A 27959-nucleotide genomic window follows, 5' to 3' on the forward strand; every position below is an offset into this window, starting at 1 on the left:
CGTTCTGTTCCGTTCCACCAGCCCTGGTGATCACATTATTCTTCAAATTATTCAAATTCAAAATTTATGATGTATGTTAATCAATCAGCGCATCAGCTTCATAAGATAAACAACACAATTTTCTCCAATTTGAATTTATTTACATATATCAACCGATTCAAAATCGCAAATCGCTGACTAAGCATTTGATGTTGACTTCATCTGGCAATGGCAATACCGCATAAAATTTGAGATAGAAAATTGAATTGAAATTCATCAATAATAACAACAATCAATATGTCACTCGTATATTGTATTCATCGTTGATATTCGGGGCTTTTTAAAAGCATAATCACGTAGTCATAGACCAGTTACAAAAAAAAACTAAGTAATTAAAAAAAATTAACAAATAAAAAAAGTTTGATTACGCATCTATAAATCGATTACCAAACAAAAAAAATCAAAAAGGAAGTATTTAAAGTCTAATTAAGCAATCTGTTTCGTTTTTGAAAACAATTAAAAAATTGGCATTTATGTACAAAAATATACTTTAACAGAAAAATCGTAATATTTAAAAAAGAAAAAAAAAATGATACTTAAATTAGTAACTTTAGAAAAAAAAAAACAAAAAAAAACTTGAAATATAGTACAAAATTAAACCGTGAAAAAAAGTATAAATAACTAAAAATAATAGTTATATCAAGCTAAAAATACCTACACGTAAAAAATTAAGTGATCGTTAGCGATTAATTGAAAAGAGGAAAAAAAGATAATGATAAGGCACAACTTAAATAAAAATGTTAAGCGTAATTAGGTTTTTTAAATCGTATTTAGAAAAAAAAGGCAAAAACTATTGCAGGAAGGCTTAGCAATAATTCAATCATGATTTAAAAAATTGTATGGCCAAAATCGATATCGATAATCTTGACGCTTTACAATTCGATAATTAAAATGAACGAAAAATTTTCGCATAACACAGCCTTTTGATTGTTTACGCAAAATTTTAAAAAAATGAATGAATAAATTTTTAAAAAACAGTTCATATCAAGTACCTACCTAGGTAATATTAAACAACAAATAAAAACGTAAGTAAAGTAAATCTCTACTTTGTTAATCAATTTTGAAGTATTAAAAAAAATGCAAAGAAAGTTGAATTGTTTTAGGCGAGAAGATGAGAGAAAAACACTATCAAAGGTAACTAATTATAAATTTTCTATTAGCAAAGTAGAAGTAGAGGAACTTCATCGCAGAAGATCAAAATATCTCTATACTATGATCGTATTAATAAAAAAAAAACAAAAGCTAAAATTGATTTTCAACATATTAATAAAAATAATGAGAAGAAGAAAACAATGAAAATTATGAGACGGTTCGAACCAGCGATGTATGTGGATTTTTAAACAACTAAACAAAAAATAAAACAATAAAAAGCCATGATCTCAAATATATCACAGCATCAACAGAAAAAAATTATGAACATTTCAATGTTGGAAGAGATTTGGTTTTGTTTACTTTATCGATCTTAGATCCAAGAACTTTACAATTAAAATCAATAAAAATGTCCGACATTTAATAATAGTTTAAAATGCAAATTGCGCCATGGCGTAGAAAAATTACCCATCGATCGGACAATTTTTTAAATTTACACATAAAAGTTGCGCGATAAATTTACAATTACATAATACAAAAATATGTATTCCACGCGCTGACAAATATCGATTTCCACGCAAATGCGTACTTTTTTCGTATTATTATTTGATTTCAATAATAGGACTAGAGTGTAGAAAAATTAAGTTAATAAGCTCGTCAAAAAGCTCGTTCAAGTTTCATACTAAAACAAAAAAATAAACAAAAACCACATTAAAATTAGAAATTAAACTTGACAATACTTAGATAGAAAAACAATCCAGAATTCAACTCACCTTTGTCTTCAAGATCAATTTCAATGATCACCTCTCAGCAATTCCATTAATAAATTAAAACTAGGACCTTCGCCTTCTTTATGCTTTATAGAAAGCATTTCTTTGCCAACCTGAAAATAATCGAGAAATAAGTTATTAATTCATTCACAAAGAAGGAAAAAGATAACTCAGCATCTAGATATGAGCATATTGGTCATCTACATGCTCAGAAACACGATGCAATCGGTCGAATAATCAGAATAAATTTGCTGATATCTAAATAACTTCCACACAGTTGACACTTCTCAATTTCGTTCATTATTTTTCAATTGATTTTATTCAAATTATCAATATTATATTACAACTTACTGTAACTGTGTGGTTCCAATAAAGCTGCATGCGTTTAAAATAAAATTCTATTACTTCACATTGAAGTTTTAATAGGTAACCAGTGAAATTTAAGGTAAAAACAGGAACTAGGTTGTAATAATTCATTTTGTTTCCCTATTTCCCTCCATAGAAGTAAACTATTCGAGACAAAAAATATAACTAACGCACCTGACAAGTTCGTTGTAAATCAGGAATCCTCAACAATAATTCACCAAACTTGGATGGCATATCTGGATAATGAGCAATCGTATACTGCTGTAAAGCTTGCAATGCTTTTTCTTGAGATGCTCTGGCCTTTTCTGGTTCTCTCAAATCGCTCGAATCTTTAAAAAGTAAAAAAACGATAATCAAATTCAATACGCAATGTTAATTTCCATGAACAAAAAAACGAAAACCAAGTAAAAATATAACAAACCAGAAGAAAGAAGTACGATAACTTTCATGGCAACGTATTCATAACGATCGACTCGAAGTCTACGCAGATGCTCGGTGAAATTCAACATTCTTTCTATGCACGGCGCTAAACCAAGCTCTTTAGCCTGATTCAAATTGATCGATTTACCTAAACTAACCCGAATCTCACCGGGACTTCCGACAGAACGATAGCAACAACTAAATAGTAATAATTCGCACCACGCGTTTATCAACAAAGAAATTTGATCGTCGATCTGCAAAATAAAATGGTCAATATGTATATTTCCACGTTCGCAAATTGCTGACAACGCTGAACTCGATTACTTACAGAAATATTCTTAAATAACGGCAGTGATTTGCACCATTTGACAATTTTATATAATCTATGATCGGCTATATTACATAAATTGGACAGAAAATCTGGATTATTTGTATTTGTTCGAACGTTTGGAATTTCACCTTCGTTATACTGCCACAGATGCTCAACTTCCATAATCTCCTGCCAAACGATAATGAAACAAAATCGGTCAGTTACGTAAAGAAAAAATCTGGCAAATGAACCGAAATCTACGTACTTGTAACAGAGGCGGTATCAATCTATTGGACATTTGAGGAGAAGGAGGAGACGCATCTGAAGAAGTTTCTTGTTTAACCATATTCATCGATGCATCATTTGAGTTCTGCATTTGAGTAATGCTGGCTGGCAACGTGTACGAAAATGGGTATGTACTTCTACCACCTCGAGTCCTATCCACTCTGATGGCTAAAAATGAAGATTTCATCGTTAAAATCGAAATCTCGAAATAAATCGAACTAAACGATATTCTTACGACGATATTTACCTTCTAATTTCATTCCCATGTTCAAGCATTTATCGAATCTACAAGCTGGACATTTTTTGCGAGTTGCGATTGTGACTAAACATGACGATCCTCGCAAGCAAACGTAATTCTTGTGATTTTGCACAGTTCTTTTGAAAAACCCTTTACAACTTTCGCAAGAAAAAATACCGTAATGAAAGCCGGAGATTTTATCACCACAAATAGGACATGGACTGCAACAAAATTAAAACAAATATATGTATAAATTATATAGTATATTCAACTGCATACACGTCGTTGAATAAATTAGACGATTCGTGGAGTCAGATTTTTACCTATTGATTAATTGTTGTCTTGATATACCAGAGGACGTGCTCAAGTTAGGAGAATGATGGCCCATTTCAGTGGTAAATGGTGGTACTCGATCTTCGTACATATTACTATCGTCTAAAAAAATTAACACCCAGATTATTCAAAAATATCGGAAATACTTCATGCATAAGGAATTCTATGAATGCATCGAGATATGCATTTTCAATTGAAATACTCGAGCATCGAACATTGACTTTCAAAAATAATTTGTTTGCATTGTCAGGGAAAAAATAATTTTCGAACAAATATAATGATTCAGCGAAAAATTGCTCCACATTACGTGACTTCATCGACACGCGTTCACAACAACGTGGAAATGAAAAACTATTCGCATACCGATGCATTAATTCAACAAATAATTTGCTGAATCAGTCATTTTTAATCGACTAATACGCTATCGTTTTGTTATTATTTTGAAACCTCGATAAAATAGAAAATATTCGTTACCATTATTTCTACAGCGATAAGCATTTTTACGCAACTCAACGTACCATTGTGATGTTCCGTTGAAATAGAATCCAAATGTGCACCATCTTCTAAAACATTATGCCTATTTATATTATAAATGCTGTTTCCATTAATACCTATAAAAATAAAACACAAAAAAGATTAGTTTGTGATACAAACGTATACGTAAGTGTTTCAAATTTAATGAAATTCGGCAAAACTTACTATGAGGTGGAAAATCAGAAGCGTTTTTATAGCCGTGTCTTCCTTGTATCGGCGAATGAGTAGGTGAGAATTGCGTAGGAGAAACAGATACCGAAGAGTAACTTTGACTATAGCACGAACTATGTTGCGATCCTCCGTATTGAGAAGCGTCGCTGTTGTTACGAGACAGCGACGGTGTAAAAGGCGATGAGAATCCGGAAGACGGTAGATGTCTCGATGTGACTGGAGATTGAGTCGGAGAATAGCAACTATGTATGGCAGAATCTGGGCTAGGAGTCGGTGGTATTTGCGTTTTTCCAGACCTATGTTGAAGTATTGGACTATAACTACTTCCTGCAAAATCGAACAATCGTCAAACATGCTAGATGTAGGTAACTTTAGTCAGACAGGAGTAAAATTGTAACTCGTTCAACTCTTACGAACCTAATAACTTATCCACTAGAAGAGGAATTTCAGACTGTGATGTAGCTTTGCTCACTTTAACGTTCTCGGCCATTTGATCGACCTGTAATCAAAAGAGGTAAATTAATACGCATGAAAAATGTACATATTCGATTAGAAAAATCAACCACAGTACGAACTCGAATATACCAAACTCACCATAACTTCAGTTGTAAACTTAAGAAGAGCTGGTTTCCCGTCATCGGAATTCTCTGCATTATCAGTCCTCGAATTGGCAGAATCACGTCCGTTGTTACTGATTAACGTATCGCCGTCTTCGTTTTCCTGCGAGTTATAAATAAAATAATTCGTTCGATTAATGCCGTAAAATAGGCAAACAATCGATTTACGAATGAACAAAAGAATGCGAATTTCTATCGCGAATGTCGCGCTGCTTACTTGTTTCATTTCTAAATCCGAGAGCTCGCCTTCCCAAGACATTGGTCTTTCGATTCTATCGTTAGGAACTTCGTCCGATTTGGATTTTTTATTTCTCATGCTTACTCCTGTAATCAGACAAATGTCGATTCGTTAATATGATAAAGTAAGACCGAATTCATTTCCGGAAAAAATTTATGAATTAGTTCAACCAACGACCCATTTTCTTTTTGGGGCACGTACTTGATTAATCTTCAAAAAGTTGATAAGTTTGGATGAAAAATTTCATAAACGTTGGTAGAATGAGTGAAAATTTTTTCTCTACCTTCAAGCCATGAAGAATTAATTTGATACACGTAGTTTTTAAAAATTCACCAAGGATTATTCCCAGGTGAAATGGCTCTGTACCCAGATTTGGTAAACCAGGTTCCCAAAACGATTTTTTCCTGATTACCTACTGAATTCTTGAATTCGATTTCCCGAAGTAATAATATTCCTCGAACGACCATTTTCCTTCGAATGAATTTTTCACAAAAACTTGATTTTCAAAAACAAGAATTTCTTGTAATTCTAGCAACAAAACAAAACTTTTAGTTGGGCAATTTTGGCTTGGCAAAAAAAAGCCTTTTTTACAATTCTGATGAAGAAGAAGAAGTAGAATTTTTTATGCAATTTAGCAAACAAAAAGTAAAGCGCTTAGGCAGATATAGATTTTCTGGCAATTTTGACAAAACACCAGTCTTTTTTACAGTTTTTACAAAAAAGTATAACTTTTTACACTTTTGGTAATTTTTACAGAAAACTGATTTTTTGTGCAATTTTGACCAAAAAAAAACAAACAAAAAATGCTCTTTAGTAATTTGGGCAAAAAACACACTTTCTGGAAATTTTAATGAAAAACCAAGTTTTTTCCCCAAAAATCATGAAGATATGAGTCTTATTTTACAATTTTGGTAAAAAAATGTCCAATTTTTGGTAATTTCAAAATAAAAACTGATTTTTTGTGCAATTTTGACAGAAAAAGCAGATTTTTTGAAAAAAAAACCAGCTAAGCTCAGAAAATTTTGACCAAAAAAAAAAAAAGATTTCCTGTAACTCTGCCAAAAACAGACTTTCTGGAAATTTCCATAAAAACATTTTTTTTGGCAATTTTTATAAAAAATAAGTCTTTCTACATTTTTTGTTTAAAAAAAATGATTTTTCACAAGTTTGGCAAAGTGAAATTTTTTTGTAATTTGATGAAAAAAAACTGATTTTTTCAATTTGTAATTTTGATCAAAAAAAGGGGATTTTCTGCAATTTTGGCAAAAAAAAACAACTTCTGCCTATCTTTTGTGTATTTGGGATACTGTGGCTCAGGAAAAGTGGATTCGGAAAAACGACAACTCAAGATTTTCCATTATTTTTTTTCTAGGGCAAATGTTCATAAACCATAAGAAATTCCAAAAAAAAAAAACACCATCCAAAAGACCTTATATTTTCCCAATTCCTCTTTCAATACTCACAAATATAAATTTTATCCCATGAAAAATACATTTTTTCAGTACACTATTTCAGGAGAGAGGGATGAAAGAACCATTGACTAAATTTTCTTCGGAAATATCCAAAAATATAGCATCACAGTTTGCCAAATCTGGGGACTGGGATATTTCACTTATTTTACCAGGGAATACCCTTTAAAAAAATTGTAACATGAAAATATTATTGAAAGTTCAATTTTTCAGTTCAAATTTGAGCTCGAAAGTACAATTTCAAATCCTGAATAAATTTTACAGCTGTAATTTTTCACGTTATTTCGTAATATTGTATTTTTAAATGGAAACTTTTAGCAGTAGAGGCAGCAAGGGCTTGGTGCAACCCTCCTTCAATTTGGGTCAATACTGAAAAAAAAATATCAATATCATGTGACACATCGAATGGCATGATTTTCGATGGTGCTGAACATGCACACATGACCTTATTTTCACGAGATGATCCGTCTCGCATGTTATCAGTGTCTCTTTCACTCAGGGCAATGCCTGAAAATTTGACAAAATTGTAGGCGACTATGCCCTCGCGCCAAAATCGGAAGTTACCGAAGTACCTGCACAACAGCAGACATTTGACGGGACACCCTATGTACATACATTGACAAATTTAAACTCACCGGCGAAATCAATTTTACTCAATTCTTCAGCATCCGAATCGTCGTCAATATTTTCTTCTTTCTTTATACTGAAATCTTCGGCTGAAAAAAAGAAAACGTTAGATGAAACTACATCTTTACAGATTCTCATCATAAAAGTCACCTGACTCTCGAAAATTGACAATGACACCTACCTTTAACCATAGTGTTAACATTGGCATCATTTGCGGACGGAATATCCTGCATATTGATCGAAGTGACCGTCACAGGTCCCGATGAGACGACACTGTGAACCCCTCGAGTCCAAATCGAAGACATTTCGCTAGATGAATTCCTCAGCTTAAGTGTAAACTTGGTGCTCTATACTATCTCAGGTCGAATTCGGCGACGATGTTTCCGGTCATCTTGCTAACTCTGGTCAACACCCGCGAACATATTGGGAGACCAAATTTGTACATGAGTATCTGTAACATAAACAAACCATGCGTTAAAATCATCAGTCAAACGTAGGTACAAATTAAAAATTTTAATCTATGTCTATGATAATCAAAGCAGTAAGTACTAAGTAAGGTATATTTCCATCAACATTTGAAGAGTGAAAAAAAAAGTCCACCCGAGGTAAAATAACACAATTTCAAGTACCTATTCGATATGAATAAGTACAGATACACAACAATCACAGACACGGCGTATCTCTGACGCAATTTCAAAACATACAGATACAGAGGGCACCCTACCCGCCGCACAAAACTAATACGTAAAAAGCCATAATGGTATAGAGATGCAGAAACGAAATGCAAAAGTACGAGTAAGCAATACACGTAAAATGTCGTAACTCGTAACACACACGTTCGCTACAACAACGTGACCAGTTAAACCTGTTCAACGGCTGAACTGTGGTTACTGTGACCTGACTACTGAACGCGAATTGAGGTCTTCTCGCACATCCCTAAGGCCAATATCGACTTCTCGATACCTTCTCTCGCATCACCACCATCGCTAATGTATCATTAAAATATAATCGTAAAACTTTTAAACAGTTATAAAGAAGAACGTTTGCATTTGCAAATATACATAATTCTCCGACATTTACACGTAAACTGTTCGACATCGATTTAATTAGGCTGCTGAGAGTAGTGAGTACCTATACGATATACGCGTAACTGCACCGCGGGATATCAATATCATCTTCCGACGACCAAATCTCGATGGTTTTTTTTTCCAAAATATATATCTATCCCATATATTCCATCCGGTGGTACCGGTAAATCACATAACTAATCCACGCCCTCCGTTCTTTTTTATTTTTTGGATACTGTTACGACATGTTCAAGTACATGAATTAAATTATGTAGCTACATGCATCATCAGCTCTTGTGGCATGAATCATACTTTATTCACTAATGTATGTGATGTGGTAATCTATGTACGATAAAATCTATGCATGAAATTATGCTCGTATGTACAGCCATACAGGGTAGCCTAACAAGATTTCAATAATGATGAAAAAAAAATGTTCAATAAAGCTGAGCTTTGTAATTTCCGCTAAAAGCAAAGTTAACCCAGAGGCAAATCAATCACATCGTAGTACAGGTGGAAAATTTCATGTTTTACAATTCTGTTCCGATTCACATTCCCTCAAAGAACCCATAAGTTTTCTCAAAAATCGTTTTTCAAAAGCTCCCTACCTTTTTTAAAAAGAAAAAATTTAAGGAAAACTCTCACCTCTCCTTTAGGAATAGTTTTAAAGAATAAGAAGTTTTTAATCATCAGGAAGAAGGGTCATTTCTTGGCATATAACTGATGTAACCCAAAAAGTCGTCTGCCTGAGCAAATTCTCGTCAACCTGCAACCCTGATTACCTGATTTCATCCTAGCTCGAGCGTCGAGCTTTTTCATCATTATAATCGGACACCATACACATACATCGCACAGTGCGTCACTGAGGGGAAAAATACACGTACGAAAGTCGAAAGATCATACTCATACATGGCGTTACATTTGAAGGTCTCGCCTTCTTACATTATGTTATGTCGGTCGACATAAAAACGCAGTTGAAAAGCGTAAGTTTTACCTATACGACTACGAGTAGTTGGTATCTAATGATGTGTGCTTAATGGTATGCGGTTCGACTTCCGACCAGTACACCCTTTTTAACGTATCATTACCAATATGAGAATATTAATAAAATGGCCTGATAACATCTTGATACAATTCAAGGTCGTTGCGGTTTTAACAACATACACAGTTACACATGCGATCGAAGTACATACATAAGTACATGATATGAGGTTCTCCTGTTCCTGCTGTTCGCTTCAGCACACCTCGAGAAAGGGATGTAAAGGGAGACACCTTTTCAAAAATTCTGATGACGAGAAATTTTCGAGTGTCAACAAAGCGACAGGTAACTCATTTGAACAGACTATCAGAGTGGCTCGCATCAGGAACTTTTGAAACAGCATGAAAAAATTCTTCGTAATCGAAATTTCAACAAACTCCCTAAAGCTGAATATTCGATTCCGCATAACTTTTTGAGAGAGTTTTTTCGAAAAAAAATTTAGGCACCCAACTACATAAAATTGACTCGGTGAACTAGGATTTCACCACGAAGTCCACTCTGTGATACGAGATTCTTTCAGATCAGGTCAAATCAGAGTTTTGATCGGATTAGACCAGATCAAATACATACGAACATTCCCTGAATCCAATAAATTTGTTCCTCTGGGATCTTGAGTGAGGTAGAAGGTCCTCAATATGAAATTCAACTCTCGTGTTTTGAAATTTTTTGAAAATTGTTCGGTGTTTCACAATTAAGCTCATTGGCTTCACATTTCAAGAAAAACAAAAAAATCTTTCATTGTGTTTCGTATCGAATTTTTGAAAATTTAACAGATTTAAATGGCGAAATCTCGAGAAAAAACGATAACTTATTCTTCCAAGTAGGACTGCTGAAAACTTGTTCCCCCCCCCCAAATTTCAACCCTTCAATTTTCGAGGATAATTTTCACATTTCCAAGTCTTCAAGTTGAGGTTCAACATTTCGGACAAATTGTCAAATTTTTCCAAGGGTTGTGGTGAAGGGGGTAGAGATGAGGTAGCTAGAATAGATTTTGGTGGCTGAAAATACGGTTTCAGTATTTATTTGACAATCTCTGTCCTTCTGTCGAAATTTTGTTGACATCCAAAGAGATAAGGTTGAGTTCGAAGGGTTCTATCTCATCAGTAAGAAACCTTTGCTCACCCCCCCCCCCACCCAACACCTCATTCATTTACCATTTATATCAACAATATTAACACCTTCTCTTCAATCGACAAACTTCCTGGAGATTGCTTTCCTTCAAGTACGAGGTATATTATATCACCTAATCACAGAGTTAGGTTCACTCCCTCGCATAGACATTCACATATGTGCATTTATAACTGGCAAATCCAACGTCACGATTCATCATTAATACAATTTTAATTGCCCGTATAAAAGTTTATACCGCTAAGGATGGTTAATTGGTCAAGGTGTACCGGTGTTTACTTTTTCGCCGCCGCGACGGACGATGTTAGACCACTTTAACGTTAGGCTATTATTCTGAGAACAGTTACATCCGAATGTAACCTTGATGAGCGGTTGAATAATGCGCTCGACGAGCATTCCGGTATGGATCTTTGTACGTAGATCTCTTTCACCGTGCATTCGACATTAGTTTCATGTGATACGAATGATCTTATTAAAAAAAAAAATTAAAAAAAAACTTTCCTAGGCATAAAAAGTAATCCAGTAGACTAATGGTCGAGAGGAGAAAAAAAATTGCACAAAAAATGACGATAATATACGAACAGAGTACAATACACGTATAATGTGATCTAAATCCGTCATCATCATACTTGACTGCTTCATTTTGTTTCATACTATAACGTATAGTGAGATCTTCCGCATAATGGACTAATTTACAACCATTGGCTATGTTATATTATACATCGACATAATTAGCCAAACCGTTGTACAGCCGGTTGAATAATTGAAAAAGAAGAAAAAAAGGGTCTTTTGGCTTCAAAAATAATTGTATCACGTCGTCGAAAGGGAAAATTTCACTTGTATGCCAAAATAGTAACACATCACAACCGCGGGTGTTTTCTTATTATTAAAGATCAGACCATTGAATCGATATCCTTTGTTTTCGAGAGTTATTTTCGTATCAGTGAAAACGAATAACTCTAATCGATTAGATTAGAAGTAAGTAGGCATGTTTTGTTTACAAAGATGATAATTTTCACAATGATTTTCAATGATTTTTCATTATTTCCTTATCAGTGCAGCGTATAGTGAATCAAATATGAGACGAAAGAAGGTCATTTGATCGTCATCGTATATTCGAGTAAATGATATGGATTTTTTTTCGACATAAGGTAAAATAAACTTTATAAATCAAGAAAAACAGTCAAAAATAAGAGTTGAGATGCTTCAAAAATCATCAAAATTTCGGAGGAAAAATTTCATCCGAAGAGTGAAATATTTCTTTCAGAATTTTTGGTGAAGGTCATTAGAATTCTCTGAGAGATAATCCCAACATTCATTTTCAGAACACAATGGAAAATTTGCTATCACTCAAATTGCTGCTGAGGAAAATCGAAACCACCAATCATGATTTGAAATTTTATGAACAATTACAGAAACGTCCTCTCTTTCTAACGAACTGAAGTTATTTTAGTTTCGTTGGAAGCCGATTTAGGGGCTTATTTTCAGATCCAAACTTCGTACCAACCTAATTCAGATTCAAGAATAGGAAAAAATGACCATTGCATTTGATATTTTCTCAAGAGAGTTCTCAATTTTCATACTCCAAGACGAAATTTTTTTACTTTTTTTTTTCAAACTTCAAGAGCTAGTTGCCCTTGTCTTCTCTTCCTTTGTTTCCCTTCAGTTCAGTAACCAATCCAGTTTAGCCACCAACCCGGAAGTTCGAATACAAATTAACTAAGATCAGGCACTCACACATTAGTACATATTTTCACCATTGTACAATACTCAGACTCACCCCCGTCAATGACCTCTTCCCTCAAAGAGCCCACTCGCGGCAAAAAATATGCACTATGAAAACAGGTCAAATTCATCGATACGTCTTCGACACAGTTGGCAACATCGCCAAGTCATCCGTAAGAGCCATCAGCCATGCACCGTTTTAATGACTGCACATGTATACGCGAGTAAGTGCAAAAAAAGTCATTTAATTATTTTTTTTTCTTTAATGCAGCGAGCATAAAGGTAGAAAGAAAATTACACATCAAGGTTAACGAACTAATGTGTAAATTCCCTAAATCCCATGATAATGCAATAATACTTTGTGATTTTTCACTCGGTCATGTTCGTCGAAGAGCCAATGAACCATCTTGTGTGATTTTTCAATCATCTTATACGCAGTCGATTTCGCATCCTATGTCGAACGTTTTTTTCTCTCTCTTTTCGTCGTTACAGGTAGCTAGAGCTATAGTCTAAGTAGTAGGTACATTCTACTTACATACAATCGAAGAAAGCGAAATAAAAAAACACAGATTCCCGAAATACCGCAATCATACTGTCAACCCCTCCAAAAAATGATAAACACATGATTCATCCTAACGGTATACACCATAGTTGAAGATGTAAGAAGAGGAAGAAAGAAAAATCATTTCAAGTGCACTCTGTGCCTAGGTACTCTTACGTGTATGTGAAGTGAAGATGAAGAATACACCTTGGTCTTCGTGGTAGGTAACCTCTCCACCAATAGACTTGTAACAGTGAACTTTACAACGTCGAAACATTTTGACAGAGTAGTTCTTTCTCTTTAAAACCGTAAACGACGGTGGCTTGCGGCCCTTAGGCCAAACAAGAGTTTTGCCCTTTTCCCCTTCAACTCCGGAGAGGTCAACGTTTAGTCGTTTACCATTATTATGAAAGAAGCCGTTAGTTCAGCGACGTTGCCAACTCGATATCGCGCGGCGGCGGCGAACCGTCCCGCCGTCACCTCGTCCGTCGCGACTCGCGAGAAACTTATTGTAACATCACTTATAACAAAAATAATATCAACAATCGATACTTAGTACTAAATATTATGAGGCAAGTGTGAATGTAGTATTATAGAGCTGAATCCTTAATTAGGGTACTTCATTTTTCATCATTTGAGGTACCTTACCTTACCTAGCTACCTACACTACAGTTTGATAATCGATTACTGCAGCTGATTTGAGATAAGATACTTGGAAAATTACACCAGGAAATATAATTTTCGCTCAAAATGCCCAAAAATTAATTTGTGATGAAAAAATTGAGAAAAAAATTAAAATGAACAAAATCGTATCCACAAAATGAATCATATTGTTATGAATGATTGAATTTCAATTTTGATAATCTCTCGTCTCCACAATTCACGAAGACATTATCAATTAATATTTCAGTCGAGCTCCTTTTCTGATCTAAGAGTAAGTAGGTATTTCGACCATAGCCTTTTTACTCGTTTGATAATTTTTCTCGCCAAAATTTAGCCCACATACAATTTCAACAGAGCTACGAACTCTGAATACGAATTCATCAGACGCATTGGCCCCTATCCGGTAAAATTAGCGAATAAATCGATAACCGTGGATATGTAGAAAGTTTTAGTGTAATTTAAAACCAATTATAGAGTTCACTATACGAAGTACATCTACATACAACGTACCTACGCATAATAATCGCTATTAATACACTGTAGGTAAATTAGGTAGTTGACTATACTACAGGTAGGTACATGTTTCTCATTTACTCATTTACTATAATGAACGCGGAATTCGGTTACGTCGACGGACGACGACCGACAAACACCACAGCTGATTTGAATGTAAAATCCTTAGTTTGCACAATTCTCCAGTCTTCGTATATGTAAATAGAAATCACTCTAGGTAGCCTACTGATTACAGCTGTCCATCATTTTCAGAATGGCCACAGGTGAAATGTGAGTGTTGCTGAACTTTCGTTCGGCCAGATTAGGTTTAGCCTTAGGTGAATGGCGAGACGAGGGTGAGGGCGGTTCAAGGTAGTTAAGAAATTTCACACCATTATAAAGTCATTGTTATTTTACTTCTAATTTTCCGTAAAATTATTCTCGGCCAATTGGTCGAATTATTGAATTAGATTAAATTATCGTGTTATAGCACACGCATTGACTTTTTTTTCTGTTTTACTGACATACATACGTTTTAAGTATACTATCTATATAATGATTTGCGATTAGGAGGATTATCCTCATTATGAGAGTTCAAACTACACGTAGAGGCTACACACACGTATACTGCCTAAGTACCTAAGCTATGGTACACGTCAAGAGTATGCACAATTGCACATCCTATATTCGTCAAAAATACTCGTAGAAAAAATTTTCCTACTTAGTCACGCAATAATTCTGCAAAATCCACAACTTCTCCATCAGGATTGATTCAGCAGGAAATTTCAAACATCAGAGTGTTTTTTTTCTCCCCATTCTAAAATTTTCTGCGTCTAATAAAATTAGATTGAAATTTCAAAAAATGGCTCGATTTTTTGACTATTTAAAAAACTAAATGTTGAATTTTTCTCAGAAATAATTTTCCTCGACTTCCCTCGGTTTTCAAGATCAAATTTTCCTATTTCTATACTTCCCAGATATCAATCATTAACGAAACCGTAGTGAGTGGGGAGAGGGGGTTCGGTTCGAAAATTATCAACGGCGAATTTCATCAATGTGATCGATGAACTTTTGCAGGGTGTTCGTTGTAAGGGTCCAGGGAGGGGGGTTAGAGCGTTATTTAGAAATTTCGAATTATTTTCTTACTGTCACACTATCTACTTCATCTCATTTCAAAATGATTTTCGATTGAACAGTTGAACTTTTTATTCCAATCATATTTCGGGTATCAGGATCATTAAAAGAACTAGGGGCGAGTGGGGGGGGGGCGGCTCAAAATGCCTTGAGAATTTTGAAAATTAATATTTCAGTAATTTTAGAACATTTTGACACAGCATAAATTTATTCGACCCTACAACCAACATAACAAGTCGATACATCAAAAATGAACCAAAAAAATTATTTTGACCTCTTTTACACACGCATCAAAATTTTTGTTGATAACTGAGAAAATTTGCTTCTCAGCTTGCGACTTTTGAAAAGTTGGACTTGAAACAATGGTCGTCAAAATTCGGATTTTGGAAGTTCAGAAACCCCCGCATATCCCTTCAATTTCCAGATTATGCACTTACAATGCCTCAAATCATTATTGCAAATTTAGAAAATGAGCAAACAAAATACGAGTAAATCGGTTGATAAGTTATGGGTTATTTTTCTCGATTTTTTAAAAATTGACAATAATGACTAAAAACTTGGCACCACCACTGCGTTTCAAAATATTTCAGGAAAGAAAATTTTCAAATTTTCAATCTCTCATTGTCAGTAGAACCATAAAAGTGATCTGGATTTCGATGGTAATGGTCGAAAGTTGACGCAGAATTTCAAATGCTATCTTTTGCAACTGGACCATTTTTAAAAAGAAAATTACATACTCGTATGTATTCGAGTGGAAGCTGGAGCGAAAAAATCACGTATTTAATTTTTTATAAATTCCCCTTCTTCGAGGTCCCCCTATCTTCTCTCTGGAAGCACCTTTACTGCTGAAATTTTTTCTGGCTGATTTTCAACTCAAAATGGTCTGCATAGAAATTGTTAAAAATCTCTGACATTTTTTTTTTTCGCGATTTAACCTACTGCAGCAATGTAAGATATTGATTTGAGTTGACACCTTTCAAATCAGAAAACACTCAAAAACACCACTTGATGTTTGGGATTTATTTAGCAGTTTCATCTCGAGATGCTAATTTTCAAATTTTCCCAATACATTAGGTACATCTTCGCGAACTGAAGAGTAGAACAAAATATAGGGACCTCTTTCTTTACCCTTTTCAACCAAACCCAATAGGAAATGCAAATTAAACCAACATCTAAGAAAGTAACAATCGAAACATCGAATAAAATCAACCTCGCTCCACGGACTGGGTACCACCAAAACAAAGGGTATTCGATGCCACTGACTGAGAAAAAAGAAAGGAAAAAAGGGGAAGATTCAATGGGAATAACCTTGAAAGACCTTGTTGAACGTTATATATATACACACAAGTACACGTTCGTCTCTCGTCTCTCGTATATCAATACACTGAAAATAACCCGAACCGTCTACAGCTACATGTAGAAGTGTGCGTTCGCGTCGTATGTTGAGACGCCATGCTTGCGACAATTACATACGGGAAGTGAGGGTGCCGATTCAAGGACAGGGGATTGACCTTTACGAAACAGACGAGCACTCCACACACAACATTACCGGTCTCAGTCTGACATTCTGGCAGAGAGTGGTGAATGCGACATCGTTCGCCGGTATCAATAGGGAGGTATTATTCCTGGTTTTATTACCCGCTGCCGCAGAAGGCAGAACGCCCGAGCTCGACGTTGCCATAATGAAGTTACACTTAAAAATACACTCAATCGTGGCAAAGGTTTTGCTCTAATCTCTTGTATGGCCCGTCTGTTGTACTACTCGTATTATTACAATTACGACGAATAAAATTACCAAAAAATGGTCGTTCGCGATACCGAATGCTTGCGGTTATTTCGTGCAGCTACATACACATAAATCTAGTGTAATCATAATCAGCTACATACCCGTGAAGATTGCCAAAATTTCACAATATCCAGTATCGCGAACCTTGTCGCGAAATATTTCAACGCTTAAATTCTTTAGAATCATTTCCTATTTCGCTGTTTGCGTCAAATTTCACAATATTATCCTATCAAAATAAGATAAAGGAAACCTTTTTTCCTAAAAAAAAATTTCGGTTTTTGGTTCAATAGAGCAGTGAGCACATTCAATCATCCTATGCTCATCAAAACAACCTTTTAAAAAGTATCAGTTAAATTGTTCAAATAGTTGAGACAATTTTTGAACATTTTTGTTTTTCTTTCTACCCTAATTAAGTACTCATCAGAGTTCTCACGTTTTCATATCGCATTATGAAGGTTATGATAACAGACATTCAACGTATGACGCGCCATGTGCCTACTTGAAGTTACGATAATGACCTTACGCAATCTGTATCAGATAGTTCATTAGTACCATTCAAATTATACATTCGGATTCATGAAACATGTGTTCGAATGGTATTTGTTTTATCAAAAGACGCGAACCATACGCCAGTTGAATATAACACTGCATAATCAATTTAGGGGTCACTATACCTACTTCGATGAAATTGGATAAGTATCATAATTTTTCAACGCGTAAAAATTAATGAGACCGTTTGAAAAAAATATATTTTCAATTCCAATATTTTATCAACTTTATGTTCGAGTAAAATTCTATTTCGATCGAAAATGTTGAGGAAAAAGGCATTCTAAGAAAACGAGATGAGCCATTACGAGTATTTTACTTTCAAGAACAAAACCCCACTTTTGATATTTATTCACACATTAGCTCGATGATACTGCATAAACACATTTATAACATCATTTTAAATGCTAAACCTATCTACGACGACCTTCTAAAAAGAAACTAATTTTACATCATTTAAATCTCGAATGTCAATCTCGACTTTCGGTGATTTTCTCTTATAGGATCCGGTTTCTTCTCGATAATATCGAGAAAAAATATACATACATATACATGTACAGTGTACACTCATCACACACATGTACATCTACATACATATAGTAAGTACTTATAATTTTCAACAAATCTTTATTCAACATCTCGCCAAAATTTCATATTTTTTCATCCTGAAATACGATTTGCCATTTTAATAAAATACCCTTTTAGTAAATTATTGCCCCAGGTTATAGAAAAGGAAAAAAAAATGGAAAAACTAGTTCTAAACTAACCAGTTCATCGCATTACCGAATTAATATGTCTCTTGGGCAAAAAAATCATCGTAATATTATGTCGTTCTAATTCGCACCATGATTCATATCACCTGAAACGTGACTCATTGCCAAACTCAGCAGGTATAAAGAGAGACGTATCCATTCGTAGTTCGTACCCAACGTAATTTATCGATTTGTTAACATGCAGAAAAAAAAGTCTAAAAAAAACCTCTTTCTCCATAGCAGTACAGTTAACAATTTCAGTAAAATTTTAATCTCGCAGATACTCGAGTCCGATCGAATCTATACTCTGATGAAAATTTGGCTACGATTCGAATCGTATAGAAGAATTTCCATTCGAAAGAGTTATGTCGTTTCTATCATTTGAATACCGTCTGAACGGCGGCGTATTCGACATATTCCATTCTGAAAGGGGCAAAAGGCGTGGAATTTATTAAGACGTTTGCGAGCGGGGTAACGCGGCGTGCTGGCCGGCGTCAGCGTTGAAAAAAGATGACGCAAGGCTATGGAAGGGACCTTGGTTATTTTTAAGGATTTGGCATCCGCGTCAGACTGTGTATAGTCTCTCCTCGGCGAGCTCGAAGCGTTGATATTTACTGTATATTTCACTTTCAACGTGCACACGTCATCGAAACGAAGAATGAAAATCTCCCCAATTCTTTATCTTTGTACGCTTCCATCTTACAAACGCTAAGAGAGTATTTTGTTACTTCCTAACCGTCTGTCTACGTCCTCCCGAAAGACCAAAACCCAAAGCCAGCCAGCCATTTCGGTAGCCAATTATCGAACAAATGTGCCCCGAAAAATGATAACGTCTGGTGAATGACTGTGTACACAAAAACGGTACCTCTTCGGTAGGACGCGTGCCACACGTGCTACCAGACGAACAAACGCGTGCTCAGGCTCACTTATCACCTGCCCAATCCTTACAAAGGATGCCAGGTGTTCCAGACATGGTCTTCTCATTCTGAAATGTTTTCACCGCCACGAAGAGCATCCATATCTAGTGCATCGGTTTCCAAAAACACGACCTCAAAGACGAAGAACAGATTATTTATGTAGGTAAACACGTAACATAGGTAGGTACATGAATTGGATGGAGAGTAGAGAGATCAAGTTTATAGGTAAAGACAAACATTTTCAATTTGTAGTTGAGGAATACTATGCCCCGAAGTTGACTGAAGAAAAGAATTTTACGCGTATAATTTGATGACTCGCAAGCGCTGTAAGGTGCATGGAAAATGAACGTCCAATCGTGACAAAATTCAAGTACCACGACATACCATTGAGTAAAAAGAAATATAGATGAAAAGATCGCTAATCAATTCAATTTAGACAAAGTAAAAATTGAAAAAAATTAAAACAAATTTTCGGAAAGGAAAATGTAATTCTACTTCTTTTGGTCATGGTTCAAGTTTTGGGTTTGCAAGTAAAATTTACAGAAACGTCGATGAACCACTGATTTTTTTTAAAGACTTGAGCGTCATCGATTTTTCACAAATAATAAGCTTTTGGATTGATTTTGCTTCTCAATGTGTTGATATTCAGATCAGAAATTTCAGAAAGAGATTTTTTCAATTAATGTTAGAAATTTTCGGAGAAGGGATGGTCAAAATTTATTAATTTTTTTAAATGAACTAGAAAAATGAAAAAAAATAACAAATTCTAAACCAAGGAGAATAAATAGAAAATTTCGAAATTTGATGAGAAAAATGGAAGAAAGCAGGATTCTTCGCAGTTTTGGCAAAAAAGAAGGACAGGATTTTTTCAAGTGTGATTCACTAGGGGGGAAGGAGAGATCTGATCAAAATTTATTAAAGTGATTTTTTTCTTTGCCTTGAATGAGAATTAGAAAACAATTTTAAATTGTGAGAGAAAAACAACATGGTTGAAAAATTTGAAAGTTTGATTTAAAAACATGAAGAAAGAATTTTCTGGTAATATTGGCCAAAAATAAGGCTTTTTTGCAATTTTCGTAAAGAGGTAGGTAGGACTTTTCGTAATTTCTGCAAAAAAACACGACTTTCATGAAATTTTTTGTAAAAAACAGGGCAAAAATTATAGGATAGCAGGATACGTAAGCAAAAAGAAGGATAAGTAAGATTGTTACATGCCCAGAAATTTTCAACCAACTCAAGAATTAGAAAACAATGCGCGATGATCTTCAAAAACTTGTATCCTTAACATTAATTTTGGAAGGGCTACAGACAGTTGTATCTGACCGTAAATCTATATAAAGCAGCTGGACATTTACTAAACAAACACCCTGTACACATTATTTGTTCCCAATCAAGGCAGGTGCATGATTCGCGGAAACGGGAAAATGCTACTAAACGTTTTACCCCTCACATCAGCACAAGGTACCTAATTCAACATCCAAAATTGGAATTCAAGAATACGTTACAGAAACTTAATTTCAAACAATTCGTAGCAGATTTTTTCACCAGATAACCACGTTGAAAAATTTATCGCATTTGTATTCAAGGACAATACAAACAAAAGTGATGTAAACTACATGAATGCATAGTGTACATTATACATATACAAGGTGAAGGTGAAGCAATGTTAAAAATGTGTATAGTGAGTAGATCAGTTGAACGCATCTAATCGAATATTTGGCCACAAAATCTGACTAAGCATTTGAAAATTTTGTGAATTAAAATCTCGATGTTTTTACTCATCTTTGAAGATGTGTGATCGGACAAAATTCATTGAAGGAGGTAAAGGCGAGAAGGTAAAAGATGGGATTGAAAAATTAACCTGAAGAAGCAATGCTTTGCGCTTAATATCAAGTTTCAATCAATTTTCATGAACTTTCGACCAAATTTATATCCATCTAAATGTTGAGAAATTTTAGAATTCGGTAAAAATTTCGTTGAAATGACTGAAAATGTATCGAAATTCGTAAAATTATCTAAAATGACGATAAACTTGTTTAAAATGTTGGAAAATTGTTGAATGGCGGAATGAGAAATCGACAAATAATTTCAACTTTCAAAAGCAAGTACTTGACCGGAAAAATGATCAAAAAAGTTTCAGATATCTTTCGAGTAGTTTTCGCAAAGCATTCGTACATCAAACATGTATTTCCAGGAACTAATTTTGAGACGTTCTTCCATTCTTTCCAACACGAGTACACAATGAAATTGAATTTATCCCAATTTCTTTAGAAAATATGACCCTATTGATGGACTTTCCTCATAAAAATTCTCAAAAATCACTAGATATCTCTCACAGGCGTTAAAGGATTAAATCTCACACACATACAATTCTTTCACTCTTCCTAGTTCAAACTCCTGTAGTACAATGGAAGGCGAATCTCAAGCTCAAAGTACCCCCTGGAAAGCTACTTTTCGTATCAACATACGGCCATACGAGTACACTAATTGTATCAAATTGTAATTGGCAACATCGCCAAATGAGATCTAAAAATCTCTACCAATTCAGCGCGATCTGCACCATGTAAAAAAATATATAAAGGTACATTTACATGCACTCGAGCGAGCGATTTATATTCAATAATGGCGCGATGCCGCGATCTTTAACTTAACACTTCCCAACCTAATCTATCCCCATTCTTTGCCCAGGCCCAGATGATCGCACAGCACACATACACACGAACGAATATTCCCATGCCCGATGCCGATTCCCATTTACTTTTCAACATCATTCAGAATATTCCGTTCGCAGATCGTGAATCGAGAATCGTTTCGGTACACGAACGTGTCAACGTGAAGAGAAGAGCAGCGTCAGAGACGAAGACGAACGTAGTCATTGAACTACTAAAAAGTCTCTAAACCAACGGCAACGGCTTGGTTGGCCAATGTCAATGCCCGACCATCTTCGCAACGGCCAAGGTCATTCGAACAACTGCTGAAAAAACGCGTATTCCGCCGAATGCGACGACAAAGCACGAACATATAGCGAGTCGAGCGTCGAGCCTCGTTTCATCGTGTAAAATAATACCGAAAACGACGTCGAACAATGAAAAGTTGCAAAGATTTAGTAAATTAATCGAGCTTCTTTTTTCCTTTTTTTTTTTTTAATGGGAAGCGGCGATTAATAGCAGTAATTAATCTTCTCGGATGTTGGCGAGTAATTTTTTCATCCTTGATGAATTTTTTTTTATGTCGTGTGTAGATGAATTTTCATGAGGAGAATCGCCGCGGGGCACTTAAAGTGGTGCGAAAATAGTGGCAAATTATTTCGAAAAATATTGAGAGACCCGGAGGAAAAAATACACCTATATTTTTCATTTTGCGAAATGGAGAAAAACAGAAACCGAAAAGAACGACTTTGTCAGAAACGCAAGTCTTGATAAAAACAGCATCTTTATTTTTTAACCGTTCGATATCGTCGTACATTTGCGACTTCGCTTGAACAGGCCAACTTCACCAATGATGACAGTCGCCGCCGATGACCCTCTGTACCGTTATTTCCTACAAACGAAGCGAACCGAAACAAGTCAAATCGACAATGAACAACAGCGCAATAGAGTTACATTACTGCGAACTACCAAACGATACCGTGCTCTTTTCTATTCAAGCACTACGTCGAAGAATCGATTTTCTTCAATCGTCGCGTATCCTACAAAATCCTCAAAAGGGCAATGAGCTGAACTTGAGGGATCAGAAATTATGTGAGAACATTGATCGCAAAATACTTAATAAAGATCATCTGCTCGATCAACTACGAGAAAGCTGGGTTTACCTACAGGAGCAATGATCTATTATCGTTGGTAGCGTTCGTTGAACTCTGTAGTGAAGATTTTTTCAGACATTCGAACCGATTCATCGACTCTCTTGTTATCTTAAAAACTGAATCGACGATTCAGCGAAAAATGGGTGCTTCTGCAGCTGAACGATGCACATCAATCGATTGCTAATTTCAAATTTGATTCACGATGATTAAAGTACGAGGTACACGATTGAGAACGATCGAGCAAATTTGCGAGGAAATCCATCTACTCGTACCTACTTAGATATGACATCTTCATGTTAGGAGATGGTTATCCGCACATATTGGTCAACAATGTGAAATTCAGCTCCGTACGATTTTTCTGAATACAGTTCCTTCAATTATCACGTTAAATGAACCGTTGAATTTATAATAAAATTGGCTTGCATCGCGTCTTCTTCGGTCGAATATAACGAGAATTTTATAGCGAGTTAAAATTTCATAACACGTGCACAAATTTCAATTTTTTTTCGTTGGCAGCATTCCAAAGTTATATTTTCGAGGCGTTCGTGTTCTGTATAGTCTACACAAATTTTATCATAACGTGGCTAAGTAAATTGACAATAATAATAAAAACACATGGCAACAATGCGAAGAAGAAAACGCCATTCTAGTCGTCCTTCAAGGATGCCATCAAGCCCTGAACCGCGAACACGACGTAATAATATACAAGTAAAACGCGGCACGATTGCACGATACACGATGTAATTTTTTCGATCCAATGTGCTAGACGTTAAATATTGTGCTTATACACGTAGACTCTTGGTTTGAGATAATGGCCAATGGTCAATCATTTCGACCATGTCTGAACTGATACAATTCCGGCATGTGCAAAGAGACAATAAGGTCAGTTCAGCCGGAATATCAACAGGTAGGTAGATAAAATGTTTTAAAAAAATCATCGATTTCGAATTGAAAACCACATGCTCTAAGGATAGGTACATATTTCTGAATTGTTGCACATTGAAATACAAAAGAACCGGCCATAATGATCAAATTTATGGTACGTCAAACGAGAGTACTGCACAAAAAGGCACTGGGCAGCACAATGCACAAATGACCCAAATGATGCATAAGGAACAGCAACGGACCAAAATGCAGAACAGCCGCGCCGGAGCCCTATCTTCACTCACCACTCAAAAACAAACACACTATAAGAAATTAACACGGAAATTCGACTACGACAGGAAAGTATCTCAAATTCAATCAAATTTAAACAAAATTTTGAAAATCAAGCCACTCAATACTCTGCAAACCGCACCAAAAGAATTTCAAAATTAGGTAAATTTACCTTTACCTACCTATCTTTTATCTCCAAAGTGTTTCGGAGTCATAAAAATTCCTTTACTGATACGAAAAATTAATTATCAATTACGTATTTACACTTCATTAGTAATACAGACATCGCTTCAATATTCTTATCAATTCGGAAATTCATAAAAAAGAAAAAGGGATTTTTCCAAACTCACCTACTACACATTTTCAACAAAATTTACATCATCAAAAATCACCACAAGTGTATAAATAATTGAAAAAATTTCGCCGAACACTGAACTTTTGTAAACAATCATAAAAAAAACGTGATACAAAATCGAATCGAACCACCTTTTCCAGCAGAACCGAATAGCAATTGAAAATGACTCGTTTTGTTCTCTTCGAGTTGCACCGTCTTTGTTGGCCATACAAGCGAAGGAGGTGGGAGTAAATTACATGAGGGAGATAAATGGTTCACCTGGAGGACGTTAGCTCAGCGTATGGCTGAAGTAACTGCATAATCTAAGTAATATACTGGAATTACAATTTTTACAAAGTTTTCTGTTAATATTTCAGGAAATATTAATGCAAAGAATGCAGCATAGACGTAATCTGCTATAAAAATCATTGACGTCTGTTGGACTCTTCAAAAGTCATTTAGACCTAACCTACCTACTTGGAAAATATGGTAATTCTCGAAAAGATCTACGTACAAAAAAAATGTAAGTACTCGAACTTTTATCAAAAACAAAAGGAAAGAATTTACAAGTTGTTATAAGATAGCAACTCATAAAACACATAAAACATAATCTTATGACCTTCAGAAAAGAATCAGTTTCCCCTTGTGTAATCAGAATCATACCTATATCGTCAGAATAATATACTCAATTTGAAAATTAACGACATTAAATTAAAAATTGGGATTTTAATTAAACAAAAATTAAAATTTGAAACAATTTTTTTAGAATAGTTGAATTTTATCTTTCGAGACAGTTTCATTGAAAACCGCGAAATTAACACGGCGACGTATTATTGGAACTTTTGGAGGAGCATTAGAACGGCTAAAAGGTGTTGATAAAGAATAAATTTTGGGAATTTACTCAATTTCCAATAATATAATGAAAGAAACTTGACAATTCGCAAAGGAACAAATTTTTTATTGGTAGCTCTAGCTTTGAGGCAAGGCAATTCGAGTATTTGAGTAACCAGTTGATAAAGACTACCGGGAGAATGGCAAGGGAAGTGGATTAATTTCATAAATGAATGAGTAAATTAATGAATAATAATAACCAAAAATTATCAATAACAATGCCAACCATTAAAATTTACTTACTCATGCGATGGATTTTCAAATTTTTGCTGTTTAGATGATCTCCTGCATCACCTCTGATTCAAATAAATAAACAAAAGATTTTTCACTAACACAAGAACACACCAAAAACTCATGTGTTTGTCGACACGAAGAACTCGCAAGAAGCACTTAGATTTTTCTTCATTCTGTAATGTAGCGCACTGATGAGTAATTATCCGCAAAAGTTCGAACTTTTAAATCGAAAATAAGTTAACAAGACAACGATTGTAGCGACTGAATAGAGAAGAGAACACTAAACGGCGAAGCGAGCGTTTTTACGAAATACAACGTCGATGTGGCAGAAGGCAGAAAGCGACGACCGATGATGAATCATATCACAATGAGACTGCGCAGTGCGAACATGCGAACAAGGCATGAAGGCAATCTCGTTTGCTTGCGTTTGGTCTTCCTCCTCCTCCTCACCCTCCTCCTTTCCTTTGGTCCTTTTCTTTTCTATAGACACGGGACTACACTGGACCTCCAGCCCCCAGTGTCTATGGTCCTTTCTTATTCTTATCCTTTTCTTTAAAAAAAAAAATGGTCTGATATTGCGAGTTTTTCTTTTTATTTTACTTTTTAGTTACTTTTTTCCTAGAAATATGTTGTAGTTCCTCGCTACGTGAGAAGTGAGACTGAGAATCCATGTCTGAGTTATGACTTATGACTTATTACTCATTTATCACCCCCCCCCCCCCGGATACGTGTCTGTGTTTCTGCTGGTGGTTCCACCGATCAAAAGAACGGTTTCAAATGGTTCCAGCAGTTTAGCTTTAGCTTCAGCATTTAGCATAAAATTGAAAATTTTTAAAAATTTTCCTTTTATTTCACTCATTTTGCCTAAAAAACTCGAAATTCTTATTTCAGTATCGCAAAAAAAAAAAAAAAAAATAAAGATGAAATTTTAATGATGAGATGAGGGACCCAAAAGTTTTGATAGTTCATTATTATTGGAATAATGGAATCTTGTTCTGATTCTTGATTCTTGTGTGGGTTGTTCTTTTCCTCAAAAACGCAATCGGTAAATCTAAGTACCTACTAAACTAAATGGTTCTATATTTTTTCAAAAACGTTTTTATTTGGCGGTTCTTTTCTTCTTTTGAGATTTTTGATTTTTCTTATTGAAATTTTCAAATGATTCTATTGGTAGCCTGGTAGGTACTGGTTACCGTTTCAGCTGACCAAAAAAAGGGTAATGGTGATTCCAAACAGTCAGGGGAGTCGGTACGGAGGAATGCAAGGAGGGGTGTTGTAACGTCCCTTCATCCAAATTTTCATTCGGAAATTCGGCAAATTGGGTAAAATTCGGCGAAATTTCGGATAAGTCCCTGTGATGAAAAAAAACCATTATTTTTTACTTCTTCTAAAAAATCAAGTTTTAAAGCCAAAAACTAAAAAGTGAACTATTCACAAATCAAGTTCCTTAAAAAAAACCTTCAGATTCTGAAATTTTTGAAAGCCAAAAAATAAACTCCCCGTTCTCACATTAAAAAAAAAAAACATTATTTTTATGCCTCTCGAAATACAAATTTTCAGAAGCTTTCACTCTCGTTTCGCTCGAACCTATTCTCTTTTCTTTTTCAAAATTAATCTCGAAATAAAATGTTTCGAAAGCTCCCGCCCGAGCGGAGTGAGGGCCAATTTGTTTCTCATTTTAAAATAAACCAATTTCACATTTGGAGCGCAACGCCACTGCAAACGGCAACAGTTCCAATCCAAACGATTTGTCATTCAAATGTCTCAGTGAATAACAAAACATAGGATAGGTATTACGTATTAGGTACTGATGAAAAACTGTTTTTAATAAAAATCAGACCATCTTCATAATTTTAATAGAAATTTGAAATGAATACGTCTATTAACTAGGTACCTAATCATTTCATAGGTACTTTGCATTTATTTTTGTTTTGACAAAGTAAAGTTCAAAAGTTCTGTTCATCTGTTCTGTTCTGTATCATTCTGTTCACTGTTGGTCTGTTGGTATCAAAATTTTGTGCGTTTATTTTATTTCTCTCAGATTCATTAATTTCCATTATTCAAAAACCACTCACTTTGAAGAACTTTTACCAATGACCCCAAATGAACTGAAAATATTAAAAAAAAACTAAGAGAATTAATGAAAAATACTATGATTTAAACTTAGTAGGTAGGGGGAAAAGCATACGAAAATTACGAAAAGTATAGGAAAAGTAAAATAATTATCAATTATTACTAAATTAGTCA

The 27959-nt window shown here is 34.9% G+C and overlaps 1 protein-coding gene and 1 long non-coding RNA gene across 4 annotated transcripts; one reads left to right on the plus strand and one right to left on the minus strand.

The window, feature by feature from the left end:
* Positions 1 to 271: 271 nt before the first annotated feature.
* On the minus strand, positions 272 to 26078 carry Hr39 (Nuclear hormone receptor FTZ-F1 beta). 3 transcript variants are annotated; one of them, XM_065344324.1, is made up of 16 exons: positions 25722 to 26076; positions 7688 to 7957; positions 7515 to 7595; positions 5390 to 5496; positions 5150 to 5275; positions 4973 to 5054; positions 4550 to 4882; positions 4369 to 4461; positions 3841 to 3952; positions 3527 to 3738; positions 3260 to 3447; positions 3013 to 3183; positions 2686 to 2938; positions 2439 to 2593; positions 1902 to 2011; positions 272 to 1810 (listed from the first exon to the last, which is right to left on the minus strand). In XM_065344324.1, exons 2-15 carry the CDS (start codon positions 7809 to 7811, stop codon positions 1922 to 1924), a joined length of 2127 nt encoding a protein of 708 aa, XP_065200396.1. In that variant the 5' UTR covers positions 7812 to 7957; positions 25722 to 26076; the 3' UTR covers positions 272 to 1810; positions 1902 to 1921. The 3 variants fall into 3 exon arrangements, with proteins under 3 accessions (XP_065200396.1, XP_065200397.1, XP_065200398.1); XM_065344325.1 differs by lacking the exon at positions 25722 to 26076 and adding an exon at positions 24604 to 24778; XM_065344326.1 differs by lacking the exon at positions 272 to 1810 and having other exon boundaries at positions 1933 to 2273; positions 25722 to 26078.
* LOC135831681 (uncharacterized) lies at positions 23383 to 24789 on the plus strand. Its single transcript, XR_010556218.1, has 2 exons — positions 23383 to 24005; positions 24112 to 24789. It is a non-coding gene; the product is annotated as an uncharacterized LOC135831681 (long non-coding RNA).
* Positions 26079 to 27959: the final 1881 nt, after the last annotated feature.

This window comes from Planococcus citri, chromosome 1 (assembly GCF_950023065.1).
Source record: "Planococcus citri chromosome 1, ihPlaCitr1.1, whole genome shotgun sequence".
NCBI classification, from domain to species: domain Eukaryota; kingdom Metazoa; phylum Arthropoda; class Insecta; order Hemiptera; family Pseudococcidae; genus Planococcus; species Planococcus citri.

Excerpts from the sequence above, each read along its gene's own strand:
- Hr39 (XM_065344324.1), bottom strand. The coding sequence starts at position 7,811 with ATGTCTTCGATTTGGACTCGAGGGGTTCACAGTGTCGTCTCATCGGGA. Across the intron at positions 4,883-4,972 it reads TCTAGTGGATAAGTTATTAG|GAAGTAGTTATAGTCCAATA; the intron begins GTTCGTAAGAGT and ends TCGATTTTGCAG. Across the intron at positions 3,739-3,840 it reads AGACAACAATTAATCAATAG|TCCATGTCCTATTTGTGGTG; the intron begins GTAAAAATCTGA and ends ATTTTGTTGCAG.